The sequence below is a fragment of the Canis lupus genome, chromosome 6, assembly GCF_011100685.1.
Source record: "Canis lupus familiaris isolate Mischka breed German Shepherd chromosome 6, alternate assembly UU_Cfam_GSD_1.0, whole genome shotgun sequence".
In the NCBI taxonomy this organism is placed as follows: Eukaryota; Metazoa; Chordata; class Mammalia; order Carnivora; family Canidae; genus Canis; species Canis lupus.
Window position 1 is genome coordinate 28,126,296 of NC_049227.1, and position 15,875 is coordinate 28,142,170.

A 15,875-nucleotide genomic window follows, 5' to 3' on the forward strand; every position below is an offset into this window, starting at 1 on the left:
TTCTCACTGGAAGCTTTAAAATATACCCCTGCAGACCCATCTTTAAAATGATATCTGGGAAAGTTCCTAAATACCAAGAAGCCATTAACTGTAAGAGGCACACCACTGATTTAAAATAACCTTCCCTTGGGGCGCCTAGCTGGTGATCTCATGGAGCGTGTGACTCTTGATCTCGGGGTTGTGGGTTCGAGCCCCACGCTGGGTATAGAGATTACTTAAAAATAACCTTCTCTTGGCAGGAAAGGGGAGAAAGGAGAGAAATAAGCTACTTTTCAATGTTGCTCTACTGTTCCCAGAGCCAGATCATCCTCCTTCTAGAAATGTTAAAATGTATTATTTTACTTCTTAAAGTATAAACAGACATATTATTGGCTTAAAGCTTACTTTTGCAAGATATCACACGACATTAGGACTATGAATGTTTTAAGGTATAAAAAGCATTTTAGGGGACACCTGGGTGGCTCAGCGATTGAGCGTCTGCTTTTGGCTCAGGTCATGATCCTAGGATCCGGGATCGAGTCCCGCATCGGGCTCCCTGCATGGAGCCTGCTTCTCCCTCTGCCTGTGTCTCTCATGAATAAAAACCTTAAAAAAAAAACACTCTAGGGAGACAGGTGTCTCGATCTTTTTTGGCACTAGAGCCCCTCAGATTCATGTGACTGATGTTCCCGGGTATGTAGCTTCTTCCAAAGAGCCAGATTTGACAAACTCTAAGAATTCTGCAGGGGAGCACAGGGTCTCCAGCAATTCATGGTCTCTGCCCCAAGTCTTACAGTCTAGGGTTCTACTATATATGATGGGGCTGGCGTTTGATTAGGATGGGTCGCTCCCAGGGTGCTGTCACCTTCTTCCCAGAATTTTCCATCCCACATCTCAAAACATATATCCGGACATGAGTGAGGAAGATCCCCTTTTAGGGATAAATCAGACACTTTTCTGAATCTAGTTATCAACAAGTACCAAACGTCTGCCCCTTCTTCTGAATTGATGCCAGGACTGGCGGATGGCTTCCAATGCTCATCACAGGAGGGTGGTGGGTGACTGCCTCTCAGCCAAGAATGGGGACACGAAAAACACTGGCGGAGTCGGCCTGTCCCTGATGATCTCGTATAAGTAAGTAAATACGTAAAGGACAGCTGTGGCAGTAGTTTCTGTCTCTGGAAAACCGTGGCCTCTGCATTGATGCAACGCCTGGAGCTGCAATGCTCCAGTCTGCTTTCCATGGTCGTTCCGTCCTGTTGGCCCACCCACTCTAGCCGTCCCCCATGCGAGGGCCTGAGCCTGGCTGCACACCCTCCACCCCCAGGAACTAAGCAGCGTTCTTGGACTTTCACCTCCATCCCACGGGCCTCCTGCGCCCACCTGTTGGCCACGATGCTGGGGTAATAGGCCTTCTGGTTCTCGTCCACCTTCAGGTCACTCTGGCGGATGAAGCGCTCCTGCTCCTCGAAGGCACGGATGACGCTGACCCCCAGCAAGGTCTCATTGAAGTGGGAGTACACCGGGGAGCGGCTGACCGACTCGAGGCGCTTCAGCTGCCGGGAGGAGGCCACGTAAAACCTCTGGGGGAAGAGAACGGACCAGGGAGTTGGCAAGGCCCCTCCCACGATGCAGTGACAGCAGCGAAGCCTCATGCAGAGCCCACCGTCCTAGCAGAGTTCCCTCCCACCCCCACCAAAGAATGAATTGTTTGTTTGTTTGTTTATTTGAAAGAGAGAGAGCACGAGTGGGGGCAGAGGGAGAGGGAGATGCAGACTCCCTGCTGAGCAGGTTGCTGGATGCAGGGCTCGATCCCAAGACCTGGAGATGGTGACCTGAGCTGAAGGCAGATGCTTAGCCGACTGAGCCCCCAGAAGTAGCCCCAATTGGGGCAGGTCATGCCCCAATCCTTGTACAGTTTTCAGTACTTTCACAGACACCAGCTCATGTAACACTCAGTAGACCCAGGCATAAAGCAGCTCTCTAACCTCCCCGCTTAGGTCTCGGGGCTACAAGCGGCCACAGGTGGCCGAGCTGGGGTCTGGACTCGGGGAGCCCGGCTGTGAGGTGCCCACTCCACGCTGCACCGCGTCCCTGAGCCGCTGACATCTGGGGTGTCATGAACTCATCAGTGTGGCTTTCAGCACAGGCTGTGAGGACAACCAGGCCTCGGTTGAAAGCCCGATGCCCCCGGGCCCGTGGGCAGACATCCATCTGTTCTGCTCCTGCCCTAATAACCAGGGCGGACGGAACAAAAGCAAATCGCCCACTGGAAGCTTCGAGGAGCCAAGAACAGATGACGGACCGGTCACCGGAGGACACTGTGTCCTCAGTGTCCTTCTGTGTACAAACAGACCGCGGGTCCCCACTCCAGGGATCTAACGTCCATGCAGCCGCTCCGCAAGCGGCAGAACCAGACACACGGCCAAGGCACGGAAACACGGGTGGGCAGGGATACGGGCTCCCGGGGCCGTTTCGGGGCACAGTCCCCCCAGGGGGCTCTCACGGGGCTCTGAGGTCAGCAGCCTTCCGGGCCCCAGCCACTCCGTAAGCTAATCCAGGGCCACGCCAACCAGGACAGTCCCGGGACGGTGGCTCTGTCAGCCCTAAGACGGGACAGGTGACCCCCACTGGCCTGAGCAAAACCCGGACGCCTCGGCCCTGCGGGATCTGCCCCATTACCCTAGCCGTGATGCCTCCTCTCCGGGCCTTTCTAAACATCCCAGATGCACATCATTCCCACGTGTTTTCCCTGCTCAACGTATGCCATTTGCCATACGCTCAGGCTTTATTGACCACAGAAAGCTAAACTGAGGCGTATTTGTGTTTAAACTCAGTTAAAAAAAAAAAATGTATATATATCAGCTTCCCTCTTAAACTCCATTCCAGGGACCCCTGGGCGGCTCAGTCGGTTAAGCGTCTGCCCTTGGCGCAGGTCATGATCTTGGGGTCCTGGTTTCGAACCTCACATCGGGCTCCCTGCTCAGCGGGGATTCTGCTTCTCCCTCTGCCCCTCCCCCCTGCTTGATCTAATAAGTAAATAAATAAAATCTTTAAACAGCAACAACAACAATGAAAATAAACTCTTTTCCAGGAGACATAATCCACCTCCTAGATTCACCTTACTTACTCTTTCAGACCAAGTGCCTGGTGCTCGTGAACAAAAATAATGCTTGACACGTACCTGCCTGATACAGGCAGCGGGCTGCGAGCTAAGGTACTTGGACCTGTGGCTGGGTGGGTTTCACAGAGGCCAGAACATTCCACAAGATAGAAATGCCTCCTTTTGGCAACAAGGAAGCCCCAACACAATTCCATGTCCTCACCTCTCTTGCATCACCTTTACATAAAAATGACTTGCTTTTAAATTAAAACAATAAGGGCATCCCTTTGGCCTGGGGCATGATCCTGGAGTCCTAGGATCAAGTCCCAAGTCGGGCTCCCTGTGTGGAGCCTGCTTCTCCCTCTGCCTGTGTCTCTGCCCAACCCCCCCCCCCCCCCCGTGTCTCTAATAAATAAATAAAATCACTAATTAATTAAATTAATTAAAAAACAATAATGGATACCCATTTCAAAATTTAGGGGGGGATGATACAGATGGAAAGACTAAATTAAAATTAATTACGGGGGTGTACTGGTTGGTGCAGTTGGTTAAGTGTCCAACCCTTGGTTGCAGCTCAGGTCATGATCTCAGGGTCATGGGACTGGGCCCCGAGAAGTGAGAATCAAGAATTGAGAATCGGGCTCTGTGCTCAGCAAGGAGTCTGGCTGGGACTCGCCCTCTGCTCCTCTCCTCTTGCACTTTCTCTCTCAAATAAATACATATTTTTTTAAAAAATTACATTATATTATTCTAAGATAAGCACTGTGTATTCCAATGTCAGTGTATAACCTTAGGCAGAGAGAACGTACATACATCTAAAGCCATTTCTTAATCAAGACATAACATTTCTATTATACTTCACAGCTTGATGAATTTTTATATTTATTTACAACTGCACACCCACTACTTGACCAAAGTCTAGAATATCTCCAGAATCCCAGAAAATTCTTATGTCCTCTGGGTCAAAATCCCCAAGTTGTTTCTAGTTTGGGGCTAATCATGAACCAAGATGCAAAGAACATTCCAGCACCTTTTATTTCCTTTCTGGATACACTTCCTCATTTCTTTTGCATATACAGTGAGGGGAGACTGCTGAGTTGTAGGGTCAGTGTATATTTAGTTTAAAGCCATTAAAGAAAATCACATTTGGGGCACCTGGGTGGCTTAGCCGGTTGAGCACCCGACTCTTGGTTTTGGCTCAGATTGTGATCTCAGGGTCATGAGATTGAGCCCCAAGTCAGGCTCTGTGCTAAGTGGGGAGTCTGCTTGAGATTCTCTCTCTGCCTCAGCCTCCCCCCACTTGCATGCACTCTCTCTAATAAGTAAATCTTAAAAAAATAAAAATTAAAAAAATTAAAAACCCACATCCTCTCATAATCCCAACCCTCAGGGATATGTTTTCCTTTTGCTGCTTCCCTTTCCAGCTGTGCACGTGCACACTCCACTTGCTTAGTTATAACAGTGCACACACAACATGATCCTTTGAACTTTGTTATTTAAAAATAAAATTGGTATTACAACAGCACCTCCCTAACTGTCCCCATTAATGGACAGAAGATCCTGTCATAGAATCGCTGCATGGTCCTGCTGCTGGCAGCTGTGTGAGCTGCAGCAAATGCAGCACGGGGCCTATTTTGTTCCTTTGAACTGAGTCCCTCGGGAAAATGTACAGCCAGGGTGTGAACACGGGTAATATTTTTAGTAAATGCAGCAGGACAAAACAGCTGGCGCCAATTTAAAGAGAACACAATGAAGGCACGAGAGACCTGCTCTCTCTGGTTCCACCTGCGTTCGACGCTCACCGACCACTGGGCCGCAGTGTGGTGGTGGGGGGGGGGGGGGGCAGAATGATGGAGGGAGCACTTTGTGGTTCTCCTATTTTGTGCTGGGGTCATTAGGTTCCCATCTAAACCACTCCCCCACACCCCACACCCCCAGCAACCATGCTGCAGCTAACCTTCTCAGGGCAAAAAGGGGCAGTGCAAGGTCACCAATACAAGCTTTAGAATTAGAGAGATGTGAGTTCCCACTCCCAGCTCCACCACCAGGGCCTCGATATGCTCATCTACAGCTGCAAGCACAGTTTATGCTGTGGTAACCTAAGAAACTAGTGACTCCACTGTCCCGTGCTCCCTTGTTCTGTTTTCCTTCCTCGGTCTTGTTTTCTGAACTGCAGATTAATGGCTGGAGCTCCAGCAGCCGTTTTGGGCCATGAGATCAACTTAAAAATGAAGGTTTATGCAAAGATGGGTGAACAACAACCACAAAAAAGCAGTGATGGAGTCCGGGATATTAACAGACTTGTGGATCTACCATCCCAGCCCTGGGTGACCCGCCTCTACCTTTCCACCGTGAGAAAGACAAAAATGTCTATGCTGTTAAAGCTGCTGTTATTCACATCTCCACTTTCTGCAAGGGCTTAGGACCTAAAGAATTTCATAAAACTCTCTTAATTGTAATAATCAATTTTAATATTAAAATAATACTGTACGTTATTAATATCATTAGGAACTATTATAGCTCCCCCCTCCCCTTTGAGAGGTGTTTAAAACTGACAATAACAAATTCAACCCTCCTCCAGCAAATTCCCAACAGCTCCACACTGAGGGAATGGTCAGACGGAGCGAGCCCTTAGCTCACTCGGGAGTAGCTCACAGAGCAGCGCTCATCCTACCCCAAGACCCCACCTCTCACCTGCACAAAGAAATAGATGAGGCCTAGTGGTGGGATGATGATGGAGGCGATGGGAGTGGCCAGCAGGATGATGATGCAGGCGCCGATGACATTGAACAGGGAGCCCATGAACATCTTGATGACTTGTGGGATCATCGAGTCCACCGTGTCCAGCTCCTTAGAGAAGCGGTTCACCAGGTTCCCACTGGGGGTCCGCTCGAAGAAGCTCATGGGGGACCGGAGGACGTTCTGTAGCAGGTCAACGTGCAGGCGGCGGGAAGCGAAGATCCCCCCGATGGACACCGCCATGGAGTAGCCGAACACCGTGATACCTACAAACAATCTCACCGTAAACACCACAACGAAGGGACGTGGGCCGAGCTGGGGGCAGGGAGGAGTGGCCATGACGATGCATCAGGCCTACACTCTTATCTTTTAAGAATAATGGTGATGGTGAGGACAGCAGTGGCTATTATTTACTGAGAACTCACTATAAATTAAACACTGTGCAAGAATTTTGCATGAATCTGATTTTCACACTGACTCTATATAAATCCTATCGGCACCCATTTTATGGAGAAGGAAACTCAAGGTCAGACAGGTGAACTCCTCTGCCCTCAACAGAGTCAGCCAATCAGAAGCGGAGCTGGGGTTCAGATCCAGGCAGCCTGCTCCAGGGTCATGCCCTTAATCTGTGTGCCATATCCCTCTAGACCCATGATGTGCAACAGAACTTTCGAGATGACGCAAATGTTCTGTGTCTACTCAGTCCAGTGTGGCTAGTGAGCACCTGAAATGTGGCTAGTGGCTCCTGGAGTGGATATTCTAGAACAGATGCCGCTGTGTGAGCCCAGGGGACTATCACACCCTCCCCGAGCCTCAGTGACAGTTTGGAGGCCAGTCCTTTGCCCTGAGGGGGTGGTTAGGGATTCAGAAATCTAAGAAATCCATGTCTGCTCTTCTGGTGTTCTTTCAAAGCTATCTCCTGGAGATCATGAGCCACACCCGTGGCTCCTGCAAACAACCCACAGGAGAGCACCTGTTTTCTGCGGAGACTCCACAGGGGTGGGGAGGCTTCCTCAAGGAAGCAGCACCTAAAATGATGGGCTCTGGAGCCGACACTGGCACATCCTGCCTCTGCCACCCACCAGCTGTGGGACCCTCCCACAAGTCACTCAGCCTCTCTGCACCCCAGTTTCCTTATCTGTAAGATGGGGGCAGGGATACTTAGCTCGCAGCACAGCCGAATGTAAAGGGCAATGTGCCTGGTGTACAGGAAGTGCTCAAACCTGTATTTATCGTCTACACTTCCGTACTGCAGACACCGATATACGTCTGTACGTGTAGATGCCCACTGTTCTTATGAGCACCTGAACACACAGCTCGTGCACTGTGTGGTGCACGGATTAAGAGCACGGGCTTCTGGCGCCAGACCGCCTCATTCAATGCCGGGGGGGGCCATGTATTTGCTGTGTGACTCTGGGCAACTTATTTAACCTCACTGGACCGTATAGTCTGTTTCTAAAATGGGCAACATATCAGCTGCTAATATTGTGGCGCTGCTGCAAAAGTCAAATAAAACCCATTCGAGTGTTTAGAATGTAACCAGGCATCAAGGAAGTGCTCAGGAAACATCAGCTCTTACTCCGAATGTCGTGGTGCTTGGAGACCTTCAGGCAACCACAGGAAGGGTAAACAAGGTTTCTCAACGTCGTCACTGCTGACATTTGAGGCTCGGTCACTCTGTTGCGGGGGCTGTGCTGTGCACGGCAGGACATCTCCTGACATCCCCGGCCACTGCAAGCCAGCAGCACTATCCCCACCCTGTCCCTCTGTGACAGCTCGGAGTACCTCCAGACACTGCTACCTGTCCCCCCGGGGACAACATGGTCTTCACTGAGAATCACTGGCCTAAACGAATTCCCACCATCAGGCAGCAGGGAAGAGTCCACAAATGAAGAGTTTATAGAAGCCCCATCATCCTGACAGAGCAACGAGGTGCAAGGGCCCTTGCTCGGCAATGCTCCAGGGGGGCTGCTGTTCCTCAACTTTGCTCATCTGTAAAATGGGCACATTCGAGCTTCTCTCCATCTCCTAGGGCCCCATGAAACAGCATTGAAGAAATATTCGCTAAATGCCTGAGTGTCTACTAAGTGATAACTACTGTTCATGTGAGCATGGCTTAGTTTGGGGGTTCACAAAACTCTGACAAGCGGGGGGACTCCACTCCATAATAAGACATGGAAGTGGTTCCCAGGGCCCCAAATTGGGTGGACCGGGGAGGGTGGGGAGGGGAGGGCCCCCACCTTGCGAAATGCCCAGGGCTCCATAGACGCTCAGCCGGATTTTAGTATGCTCCTGGGTCCCGTTGACGATGGGGTCGTCGGTCCAGAGGCTGAGCCAGTAGTTCGAGACCAGGGAGGCAACGTGGTTACACAGGAAAAGGAAGATGCTCAGAAAGGAGATGAAAAGCCCGATCGCCTTCATGTAGTCCCAGTACACGGACAGCTTGACCTGCAGACCAGGGGAGGGAGGACAGCTTGCAGAATGTTCCCACCAGGGGTCGGGCACTCCAGCCGCAGCTGTGCGATCCCATGCCCCCCACTCCCCGCCTGTGCTCATATCCATGGCATAGTCCCCCCCTTGGGTTTTTTTGACAAAGTCACTGGGAGATATAGTCAAGGCTTTTGGCCTCACAGAGATTCCAGTCAAGTGGCAAGACAGGCCTTCCGGGACCCAGATAAATGTATAATTATAGAGAAGGGCTGGAGCAGTGCAGAGTTCTGTGAGAGTATAAAATTGGGTATATTGGCCTAACCGAGGAGAGAGGTAATCAGAGGTTTTCCCTGAGGAAGTGACAACCAAGAGTTAATTAAGCAAGCAGAATGGGGAAAAAAAAAAAAGGCACTCAGGGCAGTGGGAGCAGCATGTGTCAAGGCCCTGGGGTAGGAGGGAATGCACCATGTTTCAGGAAACAAAAGGAGGAATAAGATCAAGCTGGAGAAGAAGTAGTGGTCAGACCACACGGGGTCTGGGAAATCCTGTTTAAGATTCTGAGCTTTGGTCCAGGACCATCAGGAAGCCATCAAAGAGCAAATGTGGCACGTTGCCAAGCAACCAAGACCATGCGCTGCCCCCATTTCCTCTGAACAGCCATGGTCAGTCCCGCATCATTTCCACTGGCTTCCCATTGGCTGGTGCTTGCTTAAACTGCGCCCCCATGCCACGGGGCGACGAATGAGGATTTATTCCACTCCCATACTCCCCACGGAGCCCCACAAGGGCTAATTAATGATGTTCAGTCATCCAAAACGTGGCCTATGGCCTGACGTCAACACCAGAGACTGAGGTGACCGGCTTTGGGTCGCACCTGCCTGGCTTGGTTTCAAACAACACCAGGCATCCTTCCTTGTGTGTGTGCTCAGTGGCATTTTAAGCTTTTTCACACTGAATTCTGGGTCATAAAAACCATCTGTCGAATTACAGCCAGGTTGAAAGGTGACGGGTGAAAGGACAGCAGTCTTCTGTATAACTGAGTTTCTTTCTGAACTTTTCTGTTTTTCAAACTGAAATAGTGTGTGTGTGTGTATGTGTGTGTGTGTGTGTGTGTGTGTGTGTGTTTTGGGGGGTGGGGTGTCCCAGAACTACGATGTGTACTGTCACCATTTGGCTTCGTCACAAAGCCCAGCAGCCCTCTGATCTGCTGAGGCTGGAATTACATGCAGGACTTGGGGGCTCCTCGTGAGCAGCAGACACGGCAGGCGTGGGAGTGAGAAGTTTCTGAGAACGTGTGCTGAGCCCAGAGCCTCTCCTGGTCCAACTCTGGCGAGTGACAAGCCCCCCACAGTCTGTTTTCCTTTTACATGGGAGGCAGGTAGGTAATACCAGGACCTCCTCTGGGCAGTGTGGGATTACGTAAGGATTAAATAGGCCTCCTATTCCTTCTCCGGCCCTAGATGTGCGGTCATTACTCCGGCCCCCCCGAGGACCAGCGAGAGTAAGGAGGCAGGATGTACTGTGCCCATGGCCACGGCGGTGAGGGGAAGATGGGAGAAGCAGCCTGGAACAGAGGTTTCAGGAGATTCTGGGTGCATCCAGGTAGATCCAAGAGAACGGTGTCCCGACCTTTCATTTCTGTACCACCTCTCACGGTGGCCTGTTTATGTGTGTACTTTTTTTAAAAAAAATTCCATTCCCTACTTAAAAAAAAATTAATAAACACACTACATGTGTGTTTTATTTTTTAAAATGAACTTTAGATCATGACCATAAATGGAAAATTATCAACACGTGCCCAAAATACATGATTGTGAAACTCCTCGAAGAGAACGAGAGCTTGAAAACCAGATTCCTCCTGTGACGAGGAGAACTTGGTGGTTCGTGCTACGGATCCGAACGCTGTGTCCAAGTTTGCACACTGAAATCCTAACCCCTCCATCCAGGGGCATGGTGTGCAGAGGAGGGGCCTCTGGGAAGTGGTCAGATGATAAGGATGGAGCCCTCAGAAGGGGATCCGCACCCTTCTAAGAGGGGCCCCCGGGAACTCCTCACCCCTCCCAACCCTGAGGACACAGAGCAGATGGCTGTCTCTGAGCCAAGCAGGAAGTGTCACTACACACACACCTGCTGGTACCTTAACCTGGGACCTGCCACCAGGAAGCGTGAGCAATAAAAGTGGGCTGCTTCTGAGTCACCCAGCCTGTGGCCTTCTGCTGAGCAGCCCCAACAGCCTGAGACAGGCATGAAAGAGCAACAGGCACGCAACTTGGGCTTTCTCACTATGCAATCGTTAGGGCTAAATGAGAAATAAGAAACGGATCCCACCACATGCACACACACGTGCACGCATGCACACGGTCACGATAGGCGTTATGACGGAGGTGTTATCTCGCTCCATCCTCCATACACTTTCCCCCACAGTGGAGAGGCGTGATCTAAAGCACCCAGGTCCCCTGCAGCCAACGAGAGCCCTTCGCTGCTCCGAGGAGGCGGCAGCCGGTATAGCAGAGGCTACACACGCCAACGCTGTAGTCTGAGTACCAGGGTTCAAATCCTAGCTCTGCCTCTCCCTGGCTGTGACTTTGGGCAAGTCCTCTTGCCTCTCCCGCCCGTTTCCGGCACCAGAAAAGAACATTTTTATAGGCTCTTTGAGGGAGAGACACAATTTAACACAAATGAAGTGTTGTGCACAGGACCCTCACGCAGTGGCATGTGGTGACACCGGCTGCTGCCCTCAGCGGGGGAGCCAGCCCTCACCTGCCCCGTTTGAGCCTTGTCTGCTTCCACCAGCTTCCAGGCGTCCTCATTCTTGGGACCGGCTTTCTGCAGCTCAGCCGTGCTGGTGTGGTGGCGGCTCACGTCCCCGCTGTAGGAGGAGGAGTTGCTGAGCTGTCTGGGGAAACCAAGGCACACAGCGTCAACCAAATGGAAGCCTTGGGCAGGGAGGCAACCCCAACAATGTGCCAAACTAGCTCAATCTTCTGATTTTACAGATGTGACATGAAGAGGGGAAAGGTGACACAGGGCCCCATGGAGAACTGTCCCTTTACGCCGGCATTATCCAAAAAGCACCTCTTTCCTGCCAGGGGTGGTCAGCAGCTTTCTACAGACCATGACATGTTATTGCAGATCATGTGGCCCAAAGGTGTCTTTACAGACCTCGAGGTAGTCCCTTCCCCTGGGGACTCGTAATCCTGGAGGATGACATGGCTGTGTGGGTGTGTGCACACCCACGTGTGGGTCTATGAGGTGGGAATACCCATTCTCGGCGATGGCTTAGAACCACACGGCAAAGGGCTGGGGTGTGCTTCCATCCTGCTTGCTGATGCTCCTTACCGCCCTCCTGGTGTGTGCACGTCAATGAAGCAAAGCACACAGGCTCGTAGCCCGGGGAGCTGGGAACGGGGGTCTCCAGTCAGGAAACTGAGGCTGCTAATACAGCCCCTGAGGCAATGAATCCTCCCAATAGCCATGTGAGCTTCGAAGCGGATCCTTCCCCAGCCGAGTCTTCCAATGAGACCTCAGCCTGGCAGACGCCTGTTGCAGCTTGTGTGAGATCCAGAGCAGCAGGCAGCTAAGCTGTGCCCAGACTTCCCAAGCCACAGAGACCATGAGACGACCAGCCACTAGGTTTGAGGTCATCTGCCTCATAGCAACTGATATGCCCAGAGTCCCCTAGGCTTCTACTCAATCCACCCACGGTTCTCCTCGGCAAGCCTCCCACCATCACCTGCCCCGAGGTCCCAGGACCACCTGCAGGTGCTGCCTCGCCTTGGCTCTCCCAGCAAATTCCCAGATGGCAGCAATCAGGACAGGTCACACCAGCCACCTGCCTGAACCCTGGCAGTGCCCCTGCACCCCCTGGGGGAGGCCCTATTCTAAGTGATTTGCACACATACACCTTGCTCACCACCTCTACAGGTGCACCGACAGTGCAGGCAATATTTCCACCTGTCCCATGTGATAAAAATCAGAGCCAGGGGCACCTGGTGGCTCATTCAGTTAAGCATCCGATTCTTGGTTTCAGCTCCAGTCATGATCTCAGGGTGGTGAGATCCAGCCCCACACTGGGCTCCATACTGAGTGCAGATTCTGCTTGAGATTCTCCCTCTCCCTTCACTCGCTCTCTCTCTCTCTCTCTCTCTCTCAAATACATAAATAAATAAAATCTAAAAATAAAAATCGGAGTCTAGGAGGGTACTGTGGGCTCATGTCAATTTCCTTCCCAGCCCCATTTCTGTGAAATCTCCCCATGCCAGAGAAGTAACTGCCAGCACCCCCAACTCATCCAATAATAAGTGAGTGCTCGCTACACGGGGTTGATGGAAGAAAGTACTGTGCGAAGCACCTCACATGCACCACTGGGTGTCTATCCCACTTCAGCCCTCTGCAGTAGGTACACCACAGATCCTATCTGACAGATAAGGAAACTGAGGCACAGAGAAGTTAAACAACAAAGTCCACGGCATGCTGCTCCTCCAAATCCCCAACAATCTAGTTGAAAGCAACCTCCCTTAAAGCAGCAAAAGCACAGAACTTTGGAGCGCTGGCTCAGAGGCAGGGCTTGGGTTCAAATCCAACCTCAGTTTCTCTCTGGCTGCCTGACTTAGGGAGAACGCTCGGTTTGCTCATCTATAAAATGGGAACATGGGCAGCCCGGGTGGCTCAGCGATTTAGCGCCACCTTCAGCCCAGAGCCTGATCCTGGAGACCCAGGATCGAGTCTCACGTCAGGCTCCCTGCATGGAGCCTGCTTCTCTCTCTCTCTCTCTCTCTCTCTCTCATAAATAAATAAAACATAAAAAAAATAAAATAAAAAAATAAAACGGTAACACAAGAGTGACTACCTCCAGGTTCAACCGACTGCACAGGGCTCGGCACCGCATCTGGCTGTGAATGGTATGTAAAACGTCATGGTCACTATTACTGCGACTATTTTGACTCCAGTGCTGGCTCCCGAGACCTGAACATTCCAGGTCCCTCTGGAACATTCCAGGTCCCTCTGAAGTCTGAATGAATGACTTGAGCAAAGACCCAAATCGTGTGGGGAACTTGCATCACAAAGGCAGACAGGTGGTCAAAGGCCTGTGCGAGTTGTGCCTCCCGAGAGAGCAGCGCCAGGCCTCCCCTTCAGGCCGCAGAAAAGTGAGGTCTCCTAGCGATCTGGGGAAGGAGGCAGATAGCCCACATCTTCCATGGCCTCGGGAGCTGAGGCGTTCAGTAGGTCAGACAAGCTGCTAGTACCCCGTCCCTCTCCTCTGCCCCCAGGTGCGGCACAGAAACACGGCACCTGGAGAGTCCACACGAACGGGGCTCCCTCCTGCACCTACCTCTGCAGCTGCTTCCCCGCCACATCCGTCACCAGCATGCCATTCTCCATCTGCTTCACCTCCTTCCCGGGACTGCTGACACCTGTTAACCCTGGCAGGAGAGAGGAAAGAGCGAAATTCGGTTTCAAGAGCTGGACGCCAAGACCAAAGACAGGGAAAACCCGTCATTTGGACGGGACATGGCACACTGTCAGGCCACCAGGAAGCTCTAGAAACCAAGAGGTGCTTGGCTGAGGCCACAGACTGGCTCCTGGCAGAGGTGCAGGAGGTCTGTGGAGCTAGCTGGCTCCCCTGGGGCAGGGATGGTGACCTGCCACCGTCTCCAGGCACCCATGAGCGCAGTATGCTGGGCCTGGGAAGGTGCTCCGTGCCAGCAGCCACAGGTACAAGGCCATTCAGCTGACCACATCAGAGCTGCACTAAAGTGAGTCCGAGGGGCAGGATGCAGGGAGCCACATGGGGAACAGCGCACAGCCCTCTGGTCCCCAAGCATCCAAGTGAGGGAAATACTCGAAATAAATTAACAACCAGTTTTGACAAGGGTGCCAGCCAACAGGAGGCGTCCCAGAGGGCACCTGCACCCTGCATCCCTGTGCCAGGAGTTAACCCTTTGGTTGCCAGACCATGGGGAGGTCCAGAGGTCTGGGGAAGAGGGCACCTGCAACAGTGCAGTTCGCCCAAACAACTGGTACAGCCACCATGAGACATCCCAGTCCCAGGAACTACGCCCCCAGCACCAACACTAATCACCATAACCTCAATGAGAGTGACTAACGCTGATTAAATGAGCGGGGCTCCCCTGTGCTGTGCTGAAATACATGATCTCCCTTAATTTCCCCAACTACTCAGTGATACATTATCATTACCCCCAGCCGGCACTGGTCTCCTATGCTGGTGCCAGGAGAAAGAAGGAGCCTACAAGAGAGACAGACACACGGTGCAGGGCTCCACCAGCTGGCGGGGAAGGGGAGGGGAGGGCGTGCAGGGGAGTCCTTACAAAAGGGGACTGATACACAGCCAGTGGTGACGGGGTTGACCCTGGAAACAGGCTGATGGGACACGAGCTGAAATCAAATGCAAAAAGGCAGGCTCTTTCAGATGACCGTCACGGGAAGAAAGAGAACAAAGATAGCAGAGCCGGGCCGGGAATCATTCCTGGGTTGGGGGGGCGGGGAGCTCTGAGCTGGTGATTCTCCGTCTTGGCGTGAACGATGCCCCACATACCCAGCCACCCACCCACCCGGGGACGCCCTTGGCCCAGCTTCTAGCTCTGGCTGCTGAGTTAGAGCAAAGCCAGGAATGCAGTGTTCTCTCACTTCCCAGGTGTGTGTACTAAGGGGAGCAGTCAACGCCTCTAGGCCTCAAAGTCCACATCCGCAACATGGGGGTGACCACAGCAGCTACCTTCCCAACAGGGAGGATGACTGAGGCCATGCATGGTGCTCAGGAAGCAAAAGACACTGAGGTGGTGCTCAGTATTACTCTCCTTTTTAAACATGTTCTACAGATAATTCTGGGGCACAGCAGAGACTGAGAATCACTGCTTTACACATTTCTCTTAAGGGCAGCACCTTTTTTCTCTTAAGTTAAAAACAAAACAAAACAACAAAAAGCCACTAAACTAAATCAAAAAGCAGAATGCTAACTAACAAGCAGGACTTTTCATGCAGGCGCATGCAGTCAGCGCTCATAAATGCACACAGCACTGGAGGCCCAGGCCTGGCCTTGCCCATCTTCCTCTGTGCGGGGTAGAGATCCCTGGGAACATTCCCAGAGACACCGCCCCATGGCAGGGGCTTCAGAGAGCTCCCCTCGCCCACCTGGCTGTACAGGTCATGCTCAGTAAGCTCAGCTTCCCTTCTGCTCCTCCCAGTATGAGCTGCAAGGTGCAGACGGGAGACCTCACAGTGGCCCACTCGGTGCCAGCCCATTAGCTCACAGGGTGGTGCACTGGCTGGGGCAGCTGGAAAATTCTCCTCTGCAAGGGGAGGGACCAAAAGTCCCGGGAGGGCAACGTGAACGTGGGTCAGTCCACCACTCCGTCTGCCTTCCCCTCTTCCTGAAGTCTTGGCAGGCCATGCTGGCGGGGAGGGGGGGGGAGGCTGCTGCCCAAGGTCAGCCCGTCAGAACCCCCTTCCCCAGGACTCTGAACCATCAGTGGCCCCCTGACAACCAAAGATAGTTCTGGCTAATGTGTCCTCCAGGAGTTCCCATTTCCTGAGGCCTGCCTATTTGGTCTGGCCTCCGGTTTCTGAGCTACCTGCTTCCCCTTCCAGTAAACACCCTTGTTTC

At 52.2% G+C, this 15,875-nt stretch overlaps 1 protein-coding gene across 1 annotated transcript in view; it reads right to left on the reverse strand.

Annotated features, from left to right (window-relative positions):
- ABCC1 (ATP binding cassette subfamily C member 1) overlaps window positions 1-15,875 on the reverse strand; it is a 134,117-nt gene that overhangs the window by 9,130 nt on the left and 109,112 nt on the right. Inside the window, 5 exon segments of the mRNA NM_001002971.1 lie at window positions 1,363-1,562; window positions 5,777-6,087; window positions 8,062-8,269; window positions 11,012-11,147; window positions 13,584-13,674. Of these exon segments, the coding sequence (NP_001002971.1) occupies window positions 1,363-1,562; window positions 5,777-6,087; window positions 8,062-8,269; window positions 11,012-11,147; window positions 13,584-13,674 (946 nt within the window).